Raw genomic sequence first — 25,584 nt, 5'->3', positions numbered from 1 at the left:
TAGTCACATGCTGAACAACTGCGCCCCCCACACGAGTTCATGGAACTGTGAATAAAAGCATTTTTCCTGAAACTAAATCCTTTTAGATCAATACTCTGTCTGCAGGTGGCTTTGCTGACTTAAATAAATAAACATGTTTTTTTCATAAGATAGCGAAAGGTGGTGGGGTGGGATGATGATGACAGAGTGGATTGTGCTACCGCCTCATACTTCTGGGTGACAGTGTGGGGTTCAAATCACATCCCAAATATGACTTTCAATTGGCCATGTATGTGGAACTACACTAGCAGTCAAACGTCTGGACATACCGAGGAATTTTCATGTTTTTGACAGAGATTGATCTTTTTTTTTTTTATCAAGATACTATTAAAACGATTTCAGCCAAGACATCACTAGTTTTTCTAATAGCAATTACTGCTTGGAATGACTAATTTTTAATTGATTATTCACATATGACTTCAAAGCTCCATTTACCTTCAGTGCCCTAATGGTAAACTCCACTAGCTTATCTCTGATTGGCCACGTAGAAACATTAATTGGTTACTCAAGAAATCTTTGTAGTTGCATTATTCTGATCTGCTCAGGTGCCCAAAACATTGCATTAGTGCTGTTAGAAAAGAGAATATCAGCAATTTCGGAAATGTCTGCTATTGCTCAATGAGAGCAGCAACAAGCCATGGAATTAAAGAACGGGTTTAATTAACAATGAGGATCGGCGCCTCATTAAGCAAGTGGTTGGAGTGAAATTGGTTGGAGTTTGAGGCCCTGACTTAGTTGGTGTTCTCTTGACTCGCTCACTCCACATTTTATTTCTGTTTGGGTGCCAATTAAGGAAAGAAATGAAGCAATTCAGATGAACAAATCTTAAAAAAAACAAGTAATTTAAAACTAATTCAAAAGAAGTTAATTACAAGCATAAATAGGTCACTAATTAAGAAAAGGGTTAGAATGAAAACCTGCAGCCACTGCGGCCCTCCAGGACCAGAGTTTGAGAACCCTGCTGTACACGTGACAATTCTATTACTAGTACTACTGGGGGGTGGCAGGGGTTTGAAAAAAGCACTGCACTCTTTGCTTAACTTGAGTACGTGCTAAATGGCAATGTGGTCTCATCATTTCTGGCCATTCTGCTCCGACCTTTCCATGCTCTTTACTGCCGTTCACAGACTGTTCTTGTTTTTTCGCACAGTTCTGATTAAATCCATCTCCTGTCCTGGAGGTCCACAGTTGCTGCAGCTTTTCGCTTTAACCAGTTTCTTAATTAGAACCCATTTATTTACTACTAAAGTGATGTATTTTGTGGGCTTAGTTTTAGTTAACTCATTTGTTGCAATTCAGAATCTTTAATTGTTTTTATGTTAATTGTCTATTTTACTTTTAAAATGCTGCAATTAGGTTTTAGTTGTTGCCTCTTTTCTTAACCAGCCATCAGTTAATAAAGAGGTGCAAACGACCAAGAAACCAGCTAATGTGTTTCCATTTAAACCCGTGTACATACATCATGAAGTATCTGTATCAATACAACATTTTGAAGTAAATGAGAGAGAAGGCTGCATGGAGTTTGCATGGTCTCCCTGTGTCAGTGTGGGTTTCTTCCGGGTAATCCGGTTTCCTCCCACAATCCAAAGACATGCAGGTTATGTGCATTGGCGATCCTAAATTGTCCCTAGTGTGTGCTTGGTGTGTGGGTGTGCGTGCCATGTGGTGGGCTGGCGCCCTGCCCAGGTCTTGCTTCCTGCCTTGGCTGGGGTTTTCTCCAGCAGACCCCCGTGACCCTGTAGTTAGGATAGAATGGGTTGGATAACGGATGGATGGATGACAGATAAAGGAAGGGCCACAAAACATATGGATAAATTCCTCAGAAAACAAAAAATATACACTTTTTGACTTGGAGGAATGAAAGCACTAACAAGCCATATAATTAAATGCCAAGTTTAATTATCTGTTAGGCCTGGCCCCTACTTATGAAACTGGTTGGAATGAAAACCTGCAGCCACTGCAGACCTTCAAGATCATAACTGAGTACCTCTGGTTTAAAGACTGTTGCGGGTGAAAAATCCCAGAAGATCAGCAGTTACAGAAATACTCACATCATCCCATCTGGCACCATGGATGAAGTCACTGAGATCACATTTTTTGATGAGAATATTATCAGATTCTCCTGAAATCTGTCTGCATGACTCTATTGTATATACTGTGCTGCTGCCAAATGATTGGCCGAGAAGATAATTGCACAGATATACTTAGGTACAGGGGTTCCTAATAATTTTCTCAGTGAGTGTATGATGTCTTCTCCCAATGGACCAAGCATGAAACCCAGGGCATCCACACTACAAACTCATACAACAACAATATTAACTTCTATAGTTCACTTTCATATAAAAAAATACCTAAAGTGACAGATATACAGTAAGTAGTAGTCATGGCAAAGGAGGAGAGAAAAATAAAAAGTCCAGCAGGAGTGAATACTGGAAAACCTCTAGGAGTTCCAAGGCCAAATCACCAGCCAGTCCAACCTGGGCACTGTGCAATCATGAATGTCTATCTAGAAGCGGACTCTGGTTCATTTATTGTTTATTCAATACGAAAACCCCCCCTTCCCCCTTTACCTCCATCTCTTCCTTCTCTCTCTTCTTTTTCTTTCACTTTTGTCTCCGTGTCCGGTTCGAATCTTAAAAACATCTGAAAATATTTTTAATAAAGTTTTGGTATCAGGCGTGACGTCAGCAGAAGCTGTAACGCTCCACCTGAGAGAAAAACTGTAAGGCTAGTCGCCAGCATTCAGACATCAATTCGGCTTCACAGCCGAACAGGACACGGTAAAAAAAAAAAAAAATGAATGTCTATTTATGATAATATACCTCTAGCCTCATTACAGAAAAGATCTTCATATCCTCTATTGTCAAATGTGGCCAGAGTCCCTGGGGTGTTTCGGAGGGGTCACCACCACAGGGTATTGGAAAGAGAAAGCAAAGATATATGAAAAAAGATTAGCATCTACTGCATTTTGATTTGAAAATTTTATTCAATAACAGTAGAAGTATTACAATTTTTCAAAGACCTTTTTTCAAATTTAAAAGCTTTTTTCAAACTGTACAAGCTAGATGTACATTGTGTCTACTGGGAACACACCCCAAGTTTTTGATGTACAAAAAGCTCTTTTATGCTTTACTCTAGGAACATTGTGTAAAGCAGAGCTGGAAGATCTGAGATTGAGGTTAGGGATGTATGGGGATAGCCTTATAGGCTATTAACAGAATTTCAAGATCAATCCTAAAACACACAGGTAGCCAATGTAATGTTGCTAATATTGGTGAAATGTTTGATTTTTTGATTCTTGGCTGAAATTCTTGCCACTGCATCCCAAAACTAGCTGCAGTCAAATGATTTCTACATGGCATCCCTGGCAGCAGTTCAGCTCTGAGCACCCTGCCCAGCAACCCCATTCATGAAGATTTTTTCACCCAGTTGTATTCCTGATCTCACTGTTTTGGTCTCCCTTTTAGTTTTCCATTATGGTGATGTGGATCACTAGGGAGTACCCTGACAGTATCCCAGACGAGCCACTACTGTGTAATCTACCTAGAGAAAGCTCTGCACAAAATTATCTTTATCATCCACTTTCTAATAAACTGAATTGCATTTCGTATATAACATCAGCAAAATTACATTCCCTATCCAGCGGATTATTTCCATCAACTGCAGCTCAAAGATTGCTGCCATGTCCAAGTCAAGAAACACTGAAAGCCAGCATTGCTGAAGCCACTGTCCTTTCACCTGGACTTTGATCACATCGAAAAAGGAATGCAAGTGGTGTGCAGCGGAGACCTGGTTGAGCACTTAACTGCAGACCCTTCTCTCTCAGGTCTTCTTTCGCAGCAGCTGACGGAGTTGGACCAGCAGCACACACATTGACAACAAGAACATGTTCAGCAGCTAATGCTGTTAAGCAAACAGCAAATATCTGAGGCACTGTGATCCCAGCGGAGTCACTAGGAGAGATGATTAATCACAAATCAGTGTAACCAGGCTCAACTGGAAACACTCGGCCCTTGCATAAGCGTTTTTAAGCTTTAAATTTATATAGTGTAATGGGTTTATTCTAGCTAATGTACTACTTATTGAACTTGAGCATCAACCGTTACAGGAAGCGTTAGAGCAATTAACCTGAAAATGATGCTCTGCCTCGATGTTCTTCTCCTGTCTTCTTTATCGCTCAATATTTTGTGCAAATACACAAATGAATTCACGGTGTAAAGAGAAATTATAGCTAATGCAATCGCTATCCTGAAAGAGCTGTGTGTGATTAGAGCAGGACAATTAGCTGCAAGCTTGTGTAACAATGACACTGGCAAACTGCAGCACAGACACCACAGTTGTCGGCTGTGTGCTTTTTGATAATGACTTGTATGAAATACATGTATTGCATCTTTACTTTTCATTCTTATTTATTTCTGGAGAATTTGACAAGTGTGTGTGTGTGTGTGTCTGAGCACTATGAAACAACAAAGAAAGAAAGCAAGCTTACTTTTCTCACACTGGCAACCAACCGATAGGCAATTTCAAACCACGTAAAGAAGCTATTTAGTGAAAGAGGACTCCAACTGTTCACTACAGAGCCCAATGAATGGCCCGTAATCCAGACTGATTGAAACTCAAAAGTCATGACTGTTAAGTTCTTTGAAAATGGTCTGCTTGTATTAAAATAAAAAACTACAAACTGCAAACCTCGTTATTGCTAAGCAAGCCCCACTCCCGTTGTGAAAGCTTTCAATGCACAGATCTGTCAGCTCTGTAAAATGTATGGTAGCTCCCCTCTTTACAGCGCCTTGCCTGTAACATAAAGTGCAGCACAGCATGGCGGCAGTCTGTCTTGAATGTTTTCTCTTCTGAAGCGTCTGGTAGGCCAAACCTTAAGCAAAGCTTCTAGAGTGAGCCGGAAACGTGATGGCCCCTACAAGAATATACACTCTGCCAAAACACCATGAAGAAATAAGATGAGCTGTTGTTGGCAAAAAGTTGTGGCAGCTAAAGGAAATCATACTCATCCCTGCGTTTTCATGGTTTAATTAAGTAAGCAAGACAGGTGACTAGGACTGGTCTTCAAGGCCGTTAGTTACACCAAGTCTCACCAATGAAAGGACATCTGTAGGTGGCTGCTGCAAATTGAATATTATGAAGTGCACAAGGTGACAAATGCTTTACTGCAAATACATTTTGAGAAAAAATATCCTCCAATACTATGACAATATATACATCTGCTTAGTCTAAGTTGCATTCATGGGACGTATTGGCCTATCTGGGCAACACAGGACATAAACTAGTAAATAAAACAAAACCCCAACCCACTCAAAGCAGGCAAATTTAGAGCTTCAATAAATTTAAGACACATCTCTATGGGTATCAGATTAAAATATGCAAGGGCCACACATACTGTGAGAAGGACAAAAGGGAGTCCAGGCTTGAGCACTAAGCACTGAGCCAATCAATCCACTTTGAACTGTTATTTACTAGCTAAACTTGTATTTTCCATTACAGGGATGTAGAGGCCAGAGCCAGGTACATTTTAATATTAATATACAGTACATCATTATACATTGTGCCACTGTGGATATTTTACCTATTATTCATTTTGTTTAAATCACTGCTGCTTCATCCTGATTTTGACAGAGATTTCTAAGATTGTAAGAAAAACTGTCAATAGAAAGAATCAGCGAAATTTCATATAAAATTTTGGGAATTTCAGCTAGTAGAAAAATGAAGTTAGCATGGGAACAATAACACCTAGAACCGATAATGTAATACAATCTGCAAGTACATCTACAAGCTCTTGAATATGGGCACAGCAAATGAAGCAGATGGATCCACTACATGATGTACACATTTAGTAGTAAGCTCTTTCAAGGGCAGCTATGATTTGTTTAGTAAATAAAATAAACAAAGGAAAAAGATTAAAAAATTCAGCCATACAATCTTTTGATTCAATTAAGTCTTTTCAAGGTTACAGAAAGCTGAAAGATAACAGATAAAACAGGAACCAGAGCAACATAAGACAACTGCTCTGGGCAGAATCTGAATCAAACATGTGACATTACTATTGTAAAAGAAAAAAAAATCAAGAGAGAAATTAAGAGTAATCAGGGAGTGTTATTTTGATTTATTAATAAACAAAGCTGTTTTTAGTTACATTTGTTTTTATGACATTTCAATACCCACTATAAAGGTTTGGAGCCCCATTTGAAATCTGCCAAAATATACCCACTTCTAATGGCTCTGTCTTCAAGTGGATATTACCAGGGCAAATAAATTCAATCAATTATAAGATATTAAATTATTTCCCCACGTTACATTTTCATTATCAATTTACTCACAGAATTCTAATTTCCCAACAAGTATTTCCTGGTAAGCATTTCTGCTGGTCATTAACATGCTTATTATCTCAGTATTTTCTACAAGCAAAATTGTAAATGAATTGATAAAACCCAGTTTATTTGAGAAAAGAAAAAAGAAAATCCTAATACTAGATATTAACAGTTTAAATCTGTGTCTTTCAAAGAAACATGAGAAACAACCATTCTGCAAACTGATTCTTCAATTTTATGAATTTTGGCAGCTAGAAATTAACTGATTTTTCTGAATGAACTGCAAACAATACAATGACATACAGTAAGGCAAAATCTATACACAATTTCCCAATGTATAGAAAATAAAAAACTGAATACACAGAGTAACTATGAATGAAGAAAATTAACTGTTTATATCCCATCATCATCTTCAATCAAGGTACTTTAGCTTTTCAAATGTAATTCTATGAACTACAAAAAGAAAACTATATAAATTATCTTAAAAGAAACAAAAAAATGTAAGAATAGGGCACTGCTCAAAGTCTGGCTGTTCACCAACATCCAATTAAAAAATACAAAATTACACTGGAATGCATAATATCATTATGCATAAAAATGAAAGCATTAAAATAGTCAAGCCAAAAGTACTGCATTTACACACTGTGCTTCTTAAAAAATAAAATTACTACAATTAAAAGAAATTCACTGTTACATAATGCAGTCAAGTATTTATTGAATGTCAACTCCAAATAAGTATAAAGACTGCAAAGGTTACATAATCTACACACAATCCGACTGGTATTTCTAAACTAAGAAATTCATTACACATTCACACATAATAAAACTCAGATCATACACACATATGAAGCAATCCTGAAATATAAAGTAACACTTTGACATTTACAATTTTAATGGAGTCAGTCATTCATCTTTCATAATCCAGTGCAAAGAGGAGGAAAATAATTGGCATGTTTGCAGAAAACAGCCTCAGATGTCCATACAGTAAAGAAAATCTGAATTTTACCTATCTCTTAACTTTATTTTTCAGAAATGTACAGCTTTTGTTCCTGACAAACTTTCTGGTATTGTTACTCCTATAAGCAAACTGACAAATGAAAATGAAATTATGAAGTTACAGCGTTATGACAACTTTTAAATGTACTCTTTCTTAAGATGGAGTAACAAATAAGTTTTAGATGTTAGAAATTTAGAAAGGAAAAATTAGGAATTCAAAATATGTAAGACAATATGCATGGGCGTTGTAGCTATTTACATTTAAACCTTCCTAGAAAGTAACCATTTCTTACTATATTGTAGGTCTACATGAGTGAAGCTGTATTTTGTAGAATACGCCTCCTCTATTAAAGGTAAGACATTTAAAAAGCAATGTAATCAACTGAAATATCAGTTATTTTTTTTCCTCAATACTTTTTAATATTTACAATTACCCGTAATATTTACAAAAGTTCACATCGGTGTACTGTACAAACAAATGGCTCGACAACACTCCCATCTTCTGGACAGTTTCATGTACTACACCAGGAAATGCACAGGAACGCTTTACTTAACCCCAAGTTAAATAAATTATAATCTCCTGAAAAATTACAGAGAAAAAATATCTGAAAATACTGTCTATTTTCCTGTGTCACAATTATTCACAGATAAATAGAAAACTACCATATGAGAGTATAAAGCATAATATACTGTATTTTTAAAGCACCTTCTATTGAAAGTTCAACATGTGGAAATTAAATTTAGTCCAGAGATGGTATGAAACTCAGGTTTGTTGTTAGAATTCTTATCATTACATAATTTATATTTAAAGTCTGTAAAGGGCGAGAAAAAGACAGCCCACAACATAAGTTTTTTTTTCCCCCAAACAGTATTAGAATTGTGTTAAATTACAGTAAAGGTAAATGAAAACCAAAGTCAACTTCACTCTTACTACTTAGTGGAAAAAATCTGCATTCAACCATTATTAAGTTGAGGTAGTCTCTGATAGAACTTGTAAATCAATGTGACGAAAAACAAGCAAATATGGTTTAGAAAAAAACAACAAAGATGGTTGTGAATGATTTTCAGATCATCATTTTTGGACCCAATATTTTTTGTGCAACTTTGCATATTTTTAGCATATATTTTCTCACAATATTTCTCTACTTAAACAGAAATTCCTAATATTTTCATTATCTAATGTTTTATATTGTCATAATCGTATGATGAAAATAGTTTCATTTTTCTAAAAATTAACCGTTGCTGTTAACTTGCACTTTCTAGCAAGATTTTATTTTATTCAATTTGTAAACTGAGTGTTATATGCGTTTAATAAAAGTCTATCTATATTCCTCTCAAAATATCAAATCAATTTACAGTACAAGTTGTAACTGACATTGCTTTTAATTCACTGATCTGTCATTTTTAAAGAATATCTCTGTTGGTTTAACAGTCACAATTTCTTTAACCATTTAACAGAAATATAAACATACTTTTAACACATTTCAAATAGCAAAGTAAATAAAAGTTGTTCAAACTTAAAAAGCATTAATATGAACATAAAAAAACAGCTTTGTAGTTCACTTGCCTGAAGGCTGGATATGATATAGTGCTCTAACCAGTATCAACAAGCAATAATCTGCATTTCATTCATATTTAAACAAAATGTATCACAAAAGAAATTTAAAGAGACATCTACAAAGTCCAGTAAATGCCCTGCAAACTAGAGAGCAATAGTAATATTTCAAGAGCTCAGTTTTGTTTATTAACTGCAAACTCACAAATAGAATATTTAATGAGTCCTAACCAGCAAAGGTCTCCACAGGTTATGCATAAAATGGTTCACCCAGAAACATCTGTACAACAAATTTATCTACAATGCAATCAAAATACAGCAGGGCGTGGGCTAGAATACATACCAAAGCACAAGTGCTATAATTAAGGTAGGAAAAAAGACACCCCAAAAATATAATACTGCAAGCAAACAAAAATATCCTCTGTCAAGCAAAGGCAGAGACAGTTCCATGTCTTAGTGTATTGTTACATAATTCAAAAATAGTGTGGCTTAATGGCTACAAATGTGACCCATTTTCAACTCTAACTCTCCAAAAAGGAGACTCAGTGTTCCCTCTGTGCTTCAAAACCCTGCACTCAAGCAGGTTTCAATGCATAGTCTAATTTAAAACATATATTATGTTTAAAAAAAAAAAATCACATCTGTCCAATATTTTTTGGGGGTTTGGGAGAGCCACTTGTTTCACTGGTTTGGATTCCTTTGAAGTGACTATGTAAATTAATAAAGTATTAATAAGATGTCCTCAGCAAAAACAGGCTTACAATTAGAAACTTTGATATGAATTTATTTGGATCATTCTTAGCATCTTTTTTTCATTTCAGTATTTGTATATTTCTTTCTTTGTAACTTTGTTTAAAGCTTAGAGGGAGCACTGATATGTTATGTCACATTAAGATATCTACATCGCCTTCATTGTCCTCTTCAGTCACTCTAAGGGAAAGCACCTCCTCGTTAAGGAAGAGTCCACTAAGTCGTTCCTTCCGAGCCTGTCGCTGTTCCTTCAGCTGTCTTTTCCGTAAGGCTTTCTGCTGAAGTTTGCGTTGCTTGGATCTTTTCTGCAAAAAAAAAAAAAATGAAATGTGCAAAACGTCAAGCTAGAAAATTTAGAAGCTATCTCCAATAAATGGCAGATCTGAAAAAAAAAAATATATATATATATTCTGCTCATCTTCCTAGCATTTACTTCCTTCTCTCTCTTCAGTATATGCTACAGGGAAGAAAGTTAACGCTTGGGTGGGTCACTTAAAGACACACTTGCATTTTCTAGCATGTGTGGGTTCTTACCTTGGAGTCACGAATTCTTTCAGCAGCACTGGCAGACAGGTTGCTATCACTGTGTGCACGACTCATGTTGGCGATGCTGCAATTCGAGTTAGAGTTGGATCCTCCACTAGAGCTGCTGGCAGAACTGACCATGCTGGCATTGCTGCTGCTGGCACCACTCACACCACTAGTACTGGCACTGCTATGGGTGCTCCTCTTCCAGCTTTCTCTTGTACTGGTTGGCCGCAGTCGTGGACTGTGCTCCTTGATGTAGTTTCTGACCTATGCACAGCAAATTGATGTTAATGAGTCTTAGTCAAAATGGGATACAGAACACAGACATATTTAGCACCACTGCCTTTCAACTCATTACCCCTTGATGTTCTTGCATGATGCACAGACTAAGAATAAAACAATTATTTTGTGTATTAGAAAAATATATTTGAGAAGTATTAAGACTCAAGTTATACTATAACTGCAGTTCTTCTTGGTGATTTGGGATTCTACAAATCACATTCATTAAAGCCTGAAAAAGGCCAAATTTAACACAACAAATGTTTATCTTTCTAAATAAGACAAAAATACCTACTGTACACTGTGAAAAACATTCTAATAGCTTACTTCAAACTAACTTAATTACACTGACCAACTGAAAGTAATGTACAAATTACCTGTGAAACGTTAAGTGTTTAAAACTTTACACTCTTCACTTTTACTAATCTGTGATAATTGACTATGAATACTAAACCAAACATTAATGAAAGCATTTGACATATTTAATAATATACTTGGGTTGGGTTAATCACCAGCATTAAAACAAATTAAGTTTTCATTTACATACACCTTTATAACAAATTGGTCTGAATCTAACAAGAAAAGTAAGATATTACAGATTGTAACCTGTTTCAGTTTCTCATCCGTCAGGCAGTTGAGTTCAATGATGAATTCGCTATCTGTAGGAGATATCTGTGCACTTGGGTCAATAATTTTGATAATGTCCAGCTGTTCTCTCAATCCCATCTCAGTACTGACCTTTCGACTTAAATACTCAATGTATTCAACCTGAATTAAAGCAAGGATTATCAAGTTAATATTATAAAACCATGCAGCCTAACATAACCTTACTCCCCTTACACTAGAGGTGGAACAGATGTCAAAAACAAAATCACAATATTTGCAGGTACTGTCATGATACGCATCTTGACATTAAGTTTTCTTCTAGCCTGCAAGTTATCGAAAAAGCTAAACCCAACTGGAATTGGGTCTGGAAATTGACAGAGGAGAAAAAAGTAGTTTTTATTCAGTGTTTATTAAAATAAGGAGATATCTTACAAAGCTAATAACCAGTCAGTAACCTTACACAGAATCTCAAAATCTGAAAAGGGAAAATAAACAAAAAAAGAAATACAAAAGAAAAACATCTGTATTAGTCAATTAAACTACTACTCACAGATGCATAGTATTTAGATATTTCAAAAAGCGTTAAAGATGATAAAAGAATCATGCTCAGAAAAGAAGCAAAGATTGATAAAGTAAATCTGATTTCCTTTCATCCTAATAGAAAGACAACTCAAAGATCACAATTTCTAAAGTGAGTATTTCAAAATTCCTTGAAGCAGCATGGCATTCTCACAATAGAAGTCTCCAGTTAAGACACGCATTATACAGCAAGTGAATATCACCTTTTCATTAAGAGGAAGTGGTGATGTCACACAATGGTATGTATGCACATATATCCCGCAAAATAAGGTGCTAGTTAACACCAGATAAACTGAGCCTGAAGACAGGGAAACAATTACTGTGCAATTAATGAATGAAAAAGGAAAAAAGTATAAATCACACTAAAACTTTTCAGAATCTTACAATTTGTACTTTCCAACAAGCCTCAAAACAAATCACAATACCTGCAATACACCAGAAAGGGAAATTCTATACCAACTAGGTTATCTACTGCCATATAGACTATGCGTACTTTACATTTTATTGATAAAAAAAAAACATTTAGGAACGGATATTTGTCTCATTTAACTCAAGCCATTTAACAATGAATATCTTTGAAATAATATAAATAGAAATGAGTGAAAAGAAATTAAGAATTCATCACTACAGAATCAAAAATACAAACAGAAGTTACTCAAGTACCATCAGGTTATGATCTAAAGTTGTGGGTGGGTGTAATTTTGGCAAAGCTTATTTTTACTGTTCTTGCTCCCATTTACTGATTGATTTTATTTAAAATGTGATAAAAAATATTATGCACTAGAAATACAAAACATTCCTCTTCAATATGCCTTGTGCCATGATGCCATAGACCTCAAAAGCTAAACAAAAACGCAGTAACTTATAATCCAGTCCATAAACTGTCTTCTTACTCATACCAAAAACCCCTACTGATCAAATTCCAAAATTAAAAAACATACGCAGTGGATTTAAAATTGATATACATAAAAGATGATACCTGTTCATCATTAGTCATAGCACTCCATGGTAATTCATCCAGATTTCTATGCTGCTTGATTTTTCGTTTTGGGATCAAGCAAGGAGAGCTAGGAACACTAGGTATAATATCAGACAACACATCACTTCCACTTGCAATATCACTACCAGGCAACTTACCAAGAAAAAAGAAGAAAAAAGAGAAACTTAAATGAGTATATACTTATAACACATTAAATTAGTTATTACTTTAAGTAAAAAAAAAACACATTTTTAAAAAAATTGGCAATAGTATAAAATTTAATAAAAACATGGATAATTATATTACACTATCCACTATTCCAATAATTTCTTTTTGAATTTTAGCAGAATCTAGAACTTATATCTGAACACCTCAGAGTAAAAAAAACGAAACAAAAAAAAACTCATATGCTTTTTATTTGAGGATCTATATAGTAACAGAGGTTTTGAGGTAAGAATTTAATAATTATGGACAACGTTTTTGAGAGATAAAGCCCAAAACTACACAAGATGCAGTTCTAGAGAAGCTGTAGATGGACAGGATAGCCTTACACAGGTTATCTTGCAACCATTATATTGTTACACTAGAGATTTTGCTCTTTAAATTAAAGTATTACTGTATGATGTGGGAATATAAGTGCTTCTTTAACTGAGAATTCAGTGTACTGGAAACAGTGAATCCCAGCTTTGTCAAACTGTAAAACAGGAGTATCCAAAACCAAGGAGGGCTACAAGTTTTATTTTATGCTACATTTATCAGTGACCAATCATTGTTGTTAACTGATTTATTCTCCTTTCATTTTAACAGCATGTATTTTAAAACCCAGTCTTCTGGATTGATACTTTTTCCTTAAATGGTAGCCAAACAAAAATGAGATGTGAAGTGAGCCAAAAGATCACCATTTAAGTCTGGGATTCAAACTCCACCCAATTTTTTAATTTGAAGCCAATTCTTGTTCATTTAACTATTACTCAATTCAATGGCATGTTGCTGACCACATTCTTCAACAGAATACATTTTCAAAACAGTTGATTTTCTTTTTGCTAAGAGCACCGTCAAAATACTTTGTAGATCTGAGCAGATCAACATTACCAAGACTTTCATCTTTCTTTATTTTCAGATATTACATGACAGACACAGGATAGCTGGTCATATGTTGGCTCATTTTTTCATCTCACTATTGCTTGCCTGCAAAAAAAAAACAATTGAGGGGTCTGAGTCTTAAATAGCAAGTCAATTGTAATTAAGGCAAAAGAAATTAATTAGCAGCAAAGAAAACTGGTACCTAATTAAGAAAATGCTTAGGATGAAAATCGGCAGCCATGGTAGCCCTCCAGGATCAGATATTGGGCACTGCTGCTGCATAAAGTCAATATGTTTGATGTCACCATAATAGTATACTCTAAACTGTAATGGCAACATATACTTAAAAATCATGTACTTGGGTGTATTTTTTAGGAGTCACAAATGTACAATAAAATTTTTTCTTTATTCATACTTATTGTTTTAAAAGTCAAACTTTACTGGAATTTAACTACAGAAATGAACCAGACCAACTATTATTAAAAACAATTTTTGTTAGAACTCAAAAAATAATCACAACAAAAAGACTGAACATGGCAATGGCAAATTGGATTATGGAGTATATAAATTCCAAGTTTTTATAAGCTGATCACCAATACTTATCATTGCTTTTTCAAATTGTTCAGAGACTATATAACCAAACCAATCAATCACCAGATTTGGGGAAAAAAACAATTTAGGAGTGTACTTGGGCATCAACTAATACATTCTGATGTTTACAAAATATTTTAAGTTGGACAAGGTTCCAAAATTCAGCAAAAAGAGGTATTGCTGAATGGATATCTAGCCAGTTGTCCCTGAAACAAATAGTAGCCTGTCTTTGATCCTAAGAAGTAATCCAAGGCATGTGTTTTAAAGCTGCCTTCAGGTCAAAAGCCAGCCGAGTCTGGAGTTGAGAAAAGGGTGACTGGAGGGAAGAGAAAGGACAGATGTACACAAAACTAGAGGATGTGCTACTGGGAGGTCTTAAGTACATGCTGGAACATAATTTCTTACAACTTTCAGACTTTAGTCAGAAATAAATAAAATATTCCAACATAACTATGACCCTGATTGAAACTTGCCTTTCAATATGAATTGTATTGACCAAGTTAAGATATCATTGGGTACTGTAATTTAATAAAATGAGCCATGAAGCATTGTCTTGAGTGCAAGAATTTGAAATGCTACAATTGCTGATAAGACTATTACCATTTACCTAGTGTGCTACCTAATTGTGTGCTAAGTAATATTCACTTTGAAAATCTATTATATAAATTTTAGTTTACTATTTTTACCGATTGGTCATAATGCAGAACTCTGAACTAGAATTATTTTATTTAGCATAATAAACTGTTAATAAGTAGCCGTTCAATGGATAGCAAACTTGGCATATTTTGACATATAAAATTTGACCAGAATATTATCAAATCTTTAGTTTCTGAACAACCCGATTATTCCACTGGTGTTCCAGACTTTTCTATTAAACATTGAGACTCAACCAACCACTGACCAAAACAGACACACCATTTGCAATACATTAAGTTATTTTTTCTGTAACTTTATTAAATTGCGTGATCTGCAAGCAAGGTTTCTGACTGCTTGCTTGATTCATTTACCCTACCTGCCACTCAAACTCGCTGTCTGACCAGTCCCAATATGTACTAATAGATGAAGACACATCACTACAGACGCTGCCTTCAGGAAAAAAGTCGTAGGATGTAAACTCCTGGTCATCTAAGAGAGAGTAGCAATCATCCTGGTCTCCAACAGACACAGATGAAAACAACTCCTCGCTGCACTCGGAGCTGGCAACACTGGTACCACAGGAGGTCAGATTCCATCTGAAAAACATGTATAGGATTATTGTCATCCTTTTTAGAATGATTACAGAAGACAGACAGAAATGTATAAAAAGCCAGACCATTCAACATGAGGTATGACAAAATTAACAGCAGATAAACCTATATTCTTAAGATTTATAACTCTGAACACCTACAAGTGTGTGTCTGATTTGATTTAATCCCAAATCCCACTTATGGGTTTCTTATAAAATTTAACTATTATTTAAACTCAATTCGCTAAAAATGCACAATACAAAACACATGGTTTGCTTAAAGACTATGTATTTTCTTAACTTATCTGATGCATCAAAAGTAATTCTGAGATCATATAGGACACTTGCTATTGAACAAAAAGAACACTGCTCTGCAGCAAAAATCCCCTTGTGCATTAAAAAGAAAACTGCACACTTTATAAATTCAGGTGTACTAAATCAGAATCTGTAAAACAAACTGTTTCAGTATAATACCAAATTCAGTGGAAAATGCTATTTAAAAAAACTATTGTTTAAAAAATAAGTTACATGTGTTTTATGGCACAAGTATTTTCATGCTCAAAATACTATCTAAAGCATTTTTTTGAGTTGAGTCCTCTTCGTACTTAATGTTAGTTGAGGCGAAACCTCAATTTATTATTTAGTACACGTTTTGATCTCAAACAGTATTTTTCTCCCTTCTCTTATTCCTTAAAAATATGCAGCAATTTATATTTACAAAGTTAGAAAGAATTCTATGTTCCAGAAGAGAGAAAGAGGTTGTTCAAATGGTTTTTACAAAAATATGTAAGGCCGGGTCGATCCATCAATTACCTTAAACAGGTAAGCAAATGGTAAAAGAATACACTCCCTTTCTTTATTTCTGGGGGGAGAGGAGTTTGTTACATGATTTTCCTGGGAATGCAAAGGCGGAAAAAACTACAAGTACTTTATTGATGAGTTACTCTTTCCTACCTAGCAACATGTCAAAATTTACAGTATTACCTATACTCTTATTCTATATATATCATTTATATATATATATATATATATATATATATATATATATATATATATATATATATACACATACACACACACACTAATAAAAGGCAAAGCCCTCACTGACTGACTGACTGACTGATCACTAATTCTCCAAGTTCCTGTGTAGGTAGAAGGCTGAAATTTGGCAGGCTCATTCCTTACAGCTTACTTACAAAAGTTGGGCAGGTTTCATTTCGAAATTCTACACGTAATGGTCATAACTGAGAGCTATTTTTCTCCATATACTGTAAAGGAGTTGAGCTGGATGGCCGTGGGTGGCGGAGTTTCGTGTGACGTCATCACGCCTCCCACGTAATCACGTGAACTGACTATCAACGCAGTACGTAGAAAACCAGGAAGAGCTCAAAAAAGCGCTGAAGAAAACATGCATTATATTATTGAGAAGGCAGCGAAACAATAAGAAGCGAGCGACTGACATATACAACCATATTCATGAGTGCTGCTACTTCGGAAACAAAGCACGGTGTACACCTAAAGTTTAAATTAAGTTCATAGACAGGCTGCCGCTGGTGTTTGTAATTTAGTGCCTGCCCATATAAGGCCGTCCGTCAGCGGCAATCCAATAGAAACACTGGCGCTATATATTCACGGGTGAAGGACTGTGCTTATGCAGAGGAAGATGAGATGGTCAGGGTGGTGTTTGGCACAAACTCAGCGAAACTGCGAGAGAAACTTTTAAGTGCCGGGTCTTAGCTGACATTACATACAGCCATGGACATCACACGAGATGGCACCAGCACAGCTGGGAACCTTCGATGCAAGAACACCAAGCGGCTCACGTGAACTGACGCAGTGCACAGGCAAAAAGCAACAGTTCCAAAGAGTGCTGAACAAAACCGAATTACACAATTGAGAAGGCAGAAAAAAAATATGAGGCGTCTGATACATACAAGCATATTCATAAGTGCAGCTACTGCCGAAACAAAGCACACGGTGGAAAAAGAGAATGTCCCGCTAAAGGAAGACAGTGGAAAAAAAAAAACCCAGTGCATGCAGTGTGTCACGTCTCAGATAAAGAGGAAGACGAGCTGTTTATTGATGCAGTAAGAAACGAATCGATGAATGAAAACTCTTATCTTTACAACGATTGAAATCACGGAATGTAACTTGAACACAACACATCGTACACATACGAGCCTGATTGAAACAAATAATATTAATCAAATCCTTGATGACAGCAACATTCAATAACACTCACAAAACAATTACTGTATATTGACAATCATGTTACGTTATTTTTAAAATGTTCCCTTTTCTTTTTCATAACTTCTTTACCACACTACTTCTCCGCTGCAAATATATATATATATATATATATATATATATATATATATATATATATATATATATATATATATATATATATATATATATATATCCCGATCTACATACTCTCAAATAGACAAGCCACACACCGTGGCGCAATTGTAGAGGCTTCGCCTCTAGCGCCGACATCCGAGGTTTGATTCCCGAGAGGGGATGTATGGAGTACATTCATTCATTTTAACCTCGCATCTCCTTGGTTTGGGACGTACGAAAAAGTATGCGGTTAACGCAGAATCATGTTACGTTATTTTTAAAATCTTTCTTTTTCTTAGCACAAGCACAGCTGAGAAGCTTTGATGCATGTACTCCATAACAAAAAATAACACAACTAATCACACTGACAATTCCAAGCAAAGGGGAACTATTGTCAATGCATGATTTCCTGGTACATCGATTACACTGATGCACACATCACAGCTACAAAAATGTTAAGAGTCGGAATGAAGCGCGTTCCTACGACTGATCGGAGGAAAATTTCATTTCAAAAAACTACCTGAGCGAAGCCTTGATAAAAGCACGGTTTTGTGCACACTGAAAAGCAAGCAAAATTAGATGCATTACTGTGTGTGTGTATATATATATATATATATATATATATATATATATATATATATATATATATATATATATGCCAGCAACACTCATGACAATGACAAAACAATTACATTGTCAATCATGTTACGTTATTATTAAAATGTTTCCTTTTCTTTTTACTTCTCCGATGCCAAACGCAGGTATAGATAGATTGATAGGAATGTTGTTGTCATATCTATCTATGACAAAACAATTACATTAACAATCATCTTACGTTATTTTTAAAATATTTCCTTTTCTTTTTCATAACTTCTTTAACACACTACTTCTCCGCTGCGAAGCGTGGGTATTCTGCATATATATATATATATATATATATATATATATATATATATATATATATATATATATATCTATATCTATATCTATCTATCTATATACATACACACACAGTGGGTACGGAAAGTATTCAGACCCCCCCTTCAATTTTTCACTCTTTGTTATATTGCAGCCATTTGCTAAAATCATTTAAATTAATTTTTTCCTCATTATTGACAGACAAAAAAAAGAATTTTTGAAATTGTTGCAGATTTATTAAAAAAGAAAAACTGAAATACCACATGGGCAAACTCCATGTGGACTGTCATGTGTCTTGCCTCTCCTCAGTGTGTGGAGACAACCAGGCACTGCTCATCACTTGTCCAATACAGTCCCCACAGTGAAGCATGGCGGTGGCAGCATCATGCTGTGGGGGTGTTTTTCAGCTGCAGGGACAGGACGACTGGTTGCAATCGTGGGAAAGATGAATGCGGCCAAGTACAGGGATATCCTGGACAAAAACCTTCTCCAGAGTGCCAAGGACCTCAGACTGGGCCGAAGGTTTACCTTCCAACAAGACAATGACCCTAAGCACACAGCTAAAATAACGAATCAATGGCTTCACAACAACTCTGTGACTGTTCTTGAATGGTCCAGCCAGAGCCCTGACTTAAACCCAATTGAGCATCTCTGGAGAGACCTAAAAATGGCTGTCCAACAATGTTTACCATCCAACCTGACAGAACTGGAGAGGAACTGCAAGGAGGAATGGCAGAGGATCCCCAAATACAGGTGTGAAAAACTTGTTGCATCTTTCAAAAGAAGAATCATGGCTGTATTAGCTCAAAAGGGTGCTTCTACTAAATACTGAGCAAAGGGTCTGAATACTTAGGACCATGTGATATTTCAGTTTTTCTTTTTTAATAAATCTGCAACAATTTCAAAAATTATTTTTTTTGTCTGTCAATATGGGGTGCTGTTTGTACATTAATGAGGGAAAAAATTAATTTAAATGATTTTAGCAAATGGCTGCAATATAACAAAGAGTGAAAAATTGAAGGGGGTCTGAATACTTTTCGTACCCATGTATATACTGTATAATTGTTTTAGCTGTAAGCTAAAAATTTTCAAGTTTAAATAATTCATTTTACAAATATATTTGTTTTAGAGAAAAAGTGTTTTTTTCCCATTTTGAACCTTCATCTCTGAAGAAACTGGATGTGATAGAACAATTAGATTGACAACACCTTAAATTTTTCAGAGAATAGAAATATGTTGTTTTTTTTTTTTTGCAGACCAGTGTGATGTTTCAAAAATATCAGTAACAGTATCACAAAAATAGTTGTGTGAGAGAGAGAAAAATGTCTAAACCAGCTAGCTAAACAAACAGATGAATATCGATAAACAATAAGAATCGCCACTGGAATGGCTCAGAAATCATGTACTTTAAATAAAGCACAGTAACTACAAGGTTCAGAGCAGTACTGTCAGGGTGCCTCATCAAAGCCAACTAGAAAACAATTGTGTTTGCCCAAAAAACATCCATTACTAAATTCATTTAATCACTTTTACGACACAAACCAATCAGAGTTTCATCTAAACATGTTTTGACTTTGAATTAATTATTTTAATAGCATACTTTGCACTGGCATTTCAATCTTTTATCAGACTTATCCATAAATTAATAATGCCAGCCATTGTTGTGTTATTAATCTATGTACAAGTAATATAACATTAAATCCACCAAGTAAAAGATTTGCATAATGGAAAAAACACAATTAACGAACCTGTTACTGTGGAAGCGGTGAAGAGGATCAGTCCTGTGGCAAGATGAAAGTTGGCAACCAAAATCACTAATGTCCAAAGTGCCTTCATCGCTAGCATTTCCTCGTTGCGACAATAAAGGAAATGGCTCTTCGGGAGCCAGGAATTTCTCATATAAATTTTCAGACATTTTCAGCATTAAGTCACTAAAAAAATACGAAACAACAGATATTAATCAAGTCCTAACATTAGAGAAACTATTTCTAGATGTAGGAAGAAAATATTAATAAATTCACTTAAATATCATAAAGTTTCGCCTAGACCCAATGGACTGCCTTACAATCAACAGCATCCTTTATTTGTGAGAGAATATTTTTTTTTTCTTGTTATACTAGACCTTATTGCACTGAGAGACATGTTTCTCCAATCAGATACTAAAATCGTAATATTAGCCCCCTTGCTTAATTAGATAGCTTAGAATGTTCCTGATTTTAGCATAAACATTAAACAACCTGAAAGTTTACAGCCCTTTAAACAATTCGATAGAGTACTGTTAAACTAATCTTCCTTTTCCATTGTTTTTCATTTGAAAAAAATAAGAAAATACCATTCACATAACTCGGTTGTATAATATCTATGGTGTCCGATTTATCTAATATACTTAAGTTATAAAGTATGGTATTTCAGCTACAGTACTGGAATGTCGGTTCCTCATTTACAAGATAAGCAATCTGATGTGTATGCTTCACAACGTGACTGGAAAATTCTAGCACCACTGAAAATGATACAAACTGAAAAGATAATGTTTCATGGACTTGTCAGATCAGGACATGCGTTTTATTGCTAGGATGCACCTCTTGCCTGCCTCACCTTCCAGTGAAATAATCTGTTTTGATCCATCAGAAGGATCATCGCACACAGTGTTTTAAACCCAGTAGTGACCAGTGCTGAACAATGGCATATAATGCAAAAAAATCCCTGAAAAAAAATCTCATGTTACTTATGTTGTGTAATCCATGCCAGTTATTCACTCGAACCATCCAAAACATGTGAAGAGCATGCTTTTTCAATTTAAAAGGCCTTTCCAATGATGCTTTAGTTTCTCATTTATGATTTGCACTTTTAATTCTATTTAACAATACTTTATCAAAATAAAAAAGGTTTTGAGCTTACAACTGAATAACTGATATGTGGATTATGTAACAAAAGTAACATGAGATTTTTTTTTTCCCCTCCCTTTTCAACTGACATTTTTCACATTCTTTGCAGTTGATCATCGTTGGTCACTATTGAATCCCATTCTATTAGAAACTTTGTAATATCTTTTCTACACAAACACGAGATTGAAATTTTTCTTGACCACCACTACAAACTATAAGGGGTGAGTAACATATAAAAGAGCAGTACTTTTGGGTGAAACTTTCCGTTAATATCAGTTTTCATGCAACTGTGAATATTTGACATAAATAGATTACTAGAGAAAGAAGTACAAAAAACAGAATTGGTTACATGACTGGATGTAGGAATACTAGAACACAAGAAGCGTCACAAAGGAGAGGCAGCCACCAAGCTTGTTTTGTTACTTGATTGCATTATTGTCCCAACATCTTGTCCAATATGTTTGTAAAGGTAGCCAAGGTTTAAGCTTCAACTACAGCACCTAACTCTTTAGATTTTTACATTTCTACAATGGATGGACCAATATGATGAGAGATCATATAGTCTGTCAACTCCTCAATTTCCTACTGCAAAATGTGTATCCTATTAACTGGTATACTTTTAATAATGAAAGTCACTTTCAGAAATGTTGTATCATAAAATAACTATAAACAAAAAGACTTAAAATACATTAATGAATAGATTCGTTGTGCTTACCTGTTATATAAATTCAGGAAAGAATCTGAATCTGGTCCATGTGAAGCACATTGCTGACTAGGATGGGGCTGAGCTACTTATCACTCCTCCTATTAACATATAACAAAACATTATACATGTTGTACAATTAATAAGTTTTAAAAACATCTAAATACATTGAAACAATGAAAATAAGACATACATTACTTTGCAAACTGTACATTTAATCAACAAAATGCTTAACTGTATCAATAAATAAGAGGAAAGCTTTGACTCTACCTAATTTCATACTAAATCTTGAACGCATTCAACCATTTTTTTTAAATTCCAAAGAAAATGAACAACACAAATTGTCGACATTACTATTAATAATGTATATCTGCCAGATGCCTTTACCCGAGTCAACCATAAAGTTCGGGCTTTATGACAACTGCTCAGGGTTACATGTGCACTTTTTAACAGCTTAAAGCCTCCGATTGCTTACCTACCAAGACTTGGAGCGGCACATTTATTATATAAAGTCTAAGGCCCTGACCGCTGCGCCACATTGCCTGTAATGCTTTCCTTTTCGGAAACTATAAATAGCGGACTACGTGCCTCTAAGCAGATCCTTTAAGCTAACAACTCTGGAGAATTACCGAAACAATAATGAAGGTGGAACTGTCCAGTTGTCCACAATAACACAACTCGGTCACCCTTCTTTGGCTCACTGGATCACAACAAAAACACCCCCGGATATGCTGAAAACAATCTAATGGTTCTACGGAAACCCCCTAAAGGTACCCGATGGGGCAATGGGTCCTTGTTGACTTGCTCCAAATAGGTAAATGAGTTGGTAACCCAGCATTTATAATAAATAAGATGAAACATAAGCGGTCCTCTAAAGGTACCCGGACAATCCAGCACTATCCCCGTAACACGCCCGTTTCTTCCATTCGTTGTTGCAGTCCCTGTCAACCGAATTGCCACTGTTATAGTCACATAAAGGTAACGATCTCATTTGTTTACTCCGTTCACTCTGAGTGAACTTCACAACGTATCCCCCATGATGACGCCTCGTCTCACAACCGTCTATTTTTTTTTAATTAAAAGCCCTGCCATCGTCATACGTCTGCAGTAACCAATCCACAATAAACATTCAAAATCTAAGGAAAATACTATATTACAAACCAGTTAACCCTGGGCAGGGAATTATTGTTGTTGCTGATGTGATTTGACTAAAGCCCTTCGACGTAGGAAAAATGACTTCCTGTCTCTTTTCCGGGAGCAAGGACAGCCTCTTCCGCCGCTAGGGCGAGCATGTAGAGAATCGCAGCGCCCCCTACAGTTTGGAGGAGATAGAAAGAGTTCAAACACACACTGTTTGGCTTTTCAATGAGGGGACTCTGACCAATTAAACATGTGAGAGCATTAAACATACTATTTCTGTATATACAGTACAGTACATGAATAATAACATAGATAGATATTTGTCATTTCTGTTAAAGCCTTTTAGACTGCCTTGCTTTTAATAGTATAGTGCAACTTTTTAACATTGCAACAGGTTAAGTGCTTTTATTCAAGTACTTGGCAATCTTGCATTGATCACTGATATGTGAAATGGAATGTCTAAGTCTAAAAGGTTTGAGAAAATTGTTTAGCTCAAGAAGGCTCCTGTTACACTTCTTTAAATTGGGGTGGTAATCAAAGCAATAGGTTCACTACTAAGCTTTTACTGTGATGTGTTTAATTATACTGTGGTAGGCTGGCGCCCTGCCCGGGGTTTGTTTCCTGCCTTGCATCCTGTGTTGGCTGGGATTGGCTCTAGCAGTCCCCTGTGACCCTGTAGTTAGGATATAGAAGGTTGGATAATGGATGGATGGATGTTTAATTATAGCATTGCACTGGGTAAGTTTAAAGCTTATCTAAAATATGAATCATTGGGATGTAGGAGGAAAACTATAGAATACACATAGAAAAACAAAAGGAGAATGTGCAAGCCCCACAAAGTAAGTGGTCGAACCAGGATTCCAATTCATTCTTCTGGCATTATTGGGCAGCAAAGCGTGTCAATGACCCAATCGGATTCAAAATCTGGACTTGTATAATCAAATATAAGGCTTTAAGCTTTTATTTTCCTTTACCAACAAGCCAAATGTGCAGAAATAAAAATTATGTTCTGTTTATTATATATTGCAAAGTCAAGTAATATTAAACCTAAAATAAAACTAAACTCCTGTGTGTGTGTGTGTGTGTGTGTGTGTGTATTCAGTCACCAGAAAAGGTTAGTTAAAGTGCATTGACAAGCATTTATTATACTTCACTTAGTCAGCATCCCAGCTGGGTGTTGAACTGACATTACTGTGCTGCAAGCTGGGCTACTTCACCACGTATCCTCATGTTGCTAATAAAAACTTAAGAAAGCTAACATTAAACTCACATATGTGTAAAATAAAAAATGCGCCAACAAAGATATTTGAGCAAACAGCTTTATGACATTTTAAAATATGTTTTCATTAAATGAAAAAGTGAACAGTATTTTCTTTAGATTATCCAGTATTCTGGTGCAAGATAAAAAGACACTTTCTTTTGGAACTCGGATCCCTAGCCTCAGAGCCACCACTCTGCCCATTGAGTCAGAGAAACAATAGAAATAACTATTATTAATAATATGGGCTCAGTGGCACATTACTGTGTACATGTGTATTCATTAATCAAGTTTAATCAACCTAATCTAATAAGAGACAAAAGAAATATGAGGATCCCATAGACACGTTTCACTTGAATCCACTTCCAGGTGCTGGGTAACATCCGGATTCTGAAATTTGTGCTATCCCCCTCCCCTCAGATCTGCTGCTAATAGTTTACTTATATGCAGTTGTTACTACTTTTGTTTTTATTAGTTATTATCTATTACTATTTCAATGTGTTAATCTCAATTAATTTACCTATTATTTATTTATAGCATCGTACACTATTGTTCATTGCTCGCCTTGCACTTGTGATTGTGTATACGTTGCACCGCGAGTCTGGGGAACGTTATTTCTGGTCACTGTCTGCTGCAACACTGTGTATGGATGGCATGACAATAAAGCCAATTGACTTACTTGATTTCGTTTTTATAAGTGTTAACGTCACCGAATTCGTCCCGTTAACTCTACGATTATGCAAGTAGACCTCGCCTTTTAGAACAGGCCTTCCCTTGTCACATGACAGATTTCGCGACCTCATT

At 35.5% G+C, this 25,584-nt stretch overlaps 1 protein-coding gene across 1 annotated transcript; it reads right to left on the bottom strand.

The window, feature by feature from the left end:
- Positions 1 to 6,127: 6,127 nt before the first annotated feature.
- Positions 6,128 to 25,535, bottom strand: fam199x (family with sequence similarity 199, X-linked). The gene is made up of 9 exons (XM_039766277.1): positions 25,460 to 25,535; positions 23,544 to 23,694; positions 22,395 to 22,483; positions 20,543 to 20,725; positions 15,321 to 15,540; positions 12,635 to 12,787; positions 11,077 to 11,238; positions 10,198 to 10,458; positions 6,128 to 9,968 (listed from the first exon to the last, which is right to left on the bottom strand). The coding sequence occupies exons 4-9, from the start codon at positions 20,716 to 20,718 to the stop codon at positions 9,798 to 9,800; spliced, it is 1,143 nt and encodes a 380-aa protein (XP_039622211.1). The 5' UTR covers positions 20,719 to 20,725; positions 22,395 to 22,483; positions 23,544 to 23,694; positions 25,460 to 25,535; the 3' UTR covers positions 6,128 to 9,797.
- Positions 25,536 to 25,584: the final 49 nt, after the last annotated feature.

The sequence above is a fragment of the Polypterus senegalus genome, chromosome 10, assembly GCF_016835505.1.
Source record: "Polypterus senegalus isolate Bchr_013 chromosome 10, ASM1683550v1, whole genome shotgun sequence".
In the NCBI taxonomy this organism is placed as follows: Eukaryota; Metazoa; Chordata; class Cladistia; order Polypteriformes; family Polypteridae; genus Polypterus; species Polypterus senegalus.
The sequence above is the reverse complement of the archived record's forward strand: the minus strand, read 5'-3'. Positions and strand labels throughout refer to the sequence as shown.

Coding starts and splice junctions, on each gene's coding strand:
- fam199x (XM_039766277.1), bottom strand. CDS start 20,718: ATGCTGAAAATGTCTGAAAATTTATATGAGAAATTCCTGGCTCCCGAA. Junction 11,239..12,634: donor CTATGACTAATGATGAACAG/GTATCATCTTTT, acceptor GCTTTAATTCAG/GTTGAATACATTGAGTATTT. Junction 10,459..11,076: donor CGGATGAGAAACTGAAACAG/GTTACAATCTGT, acceptor TGCTGTGCATAG/GTCAGAAACTACATCAAGGA.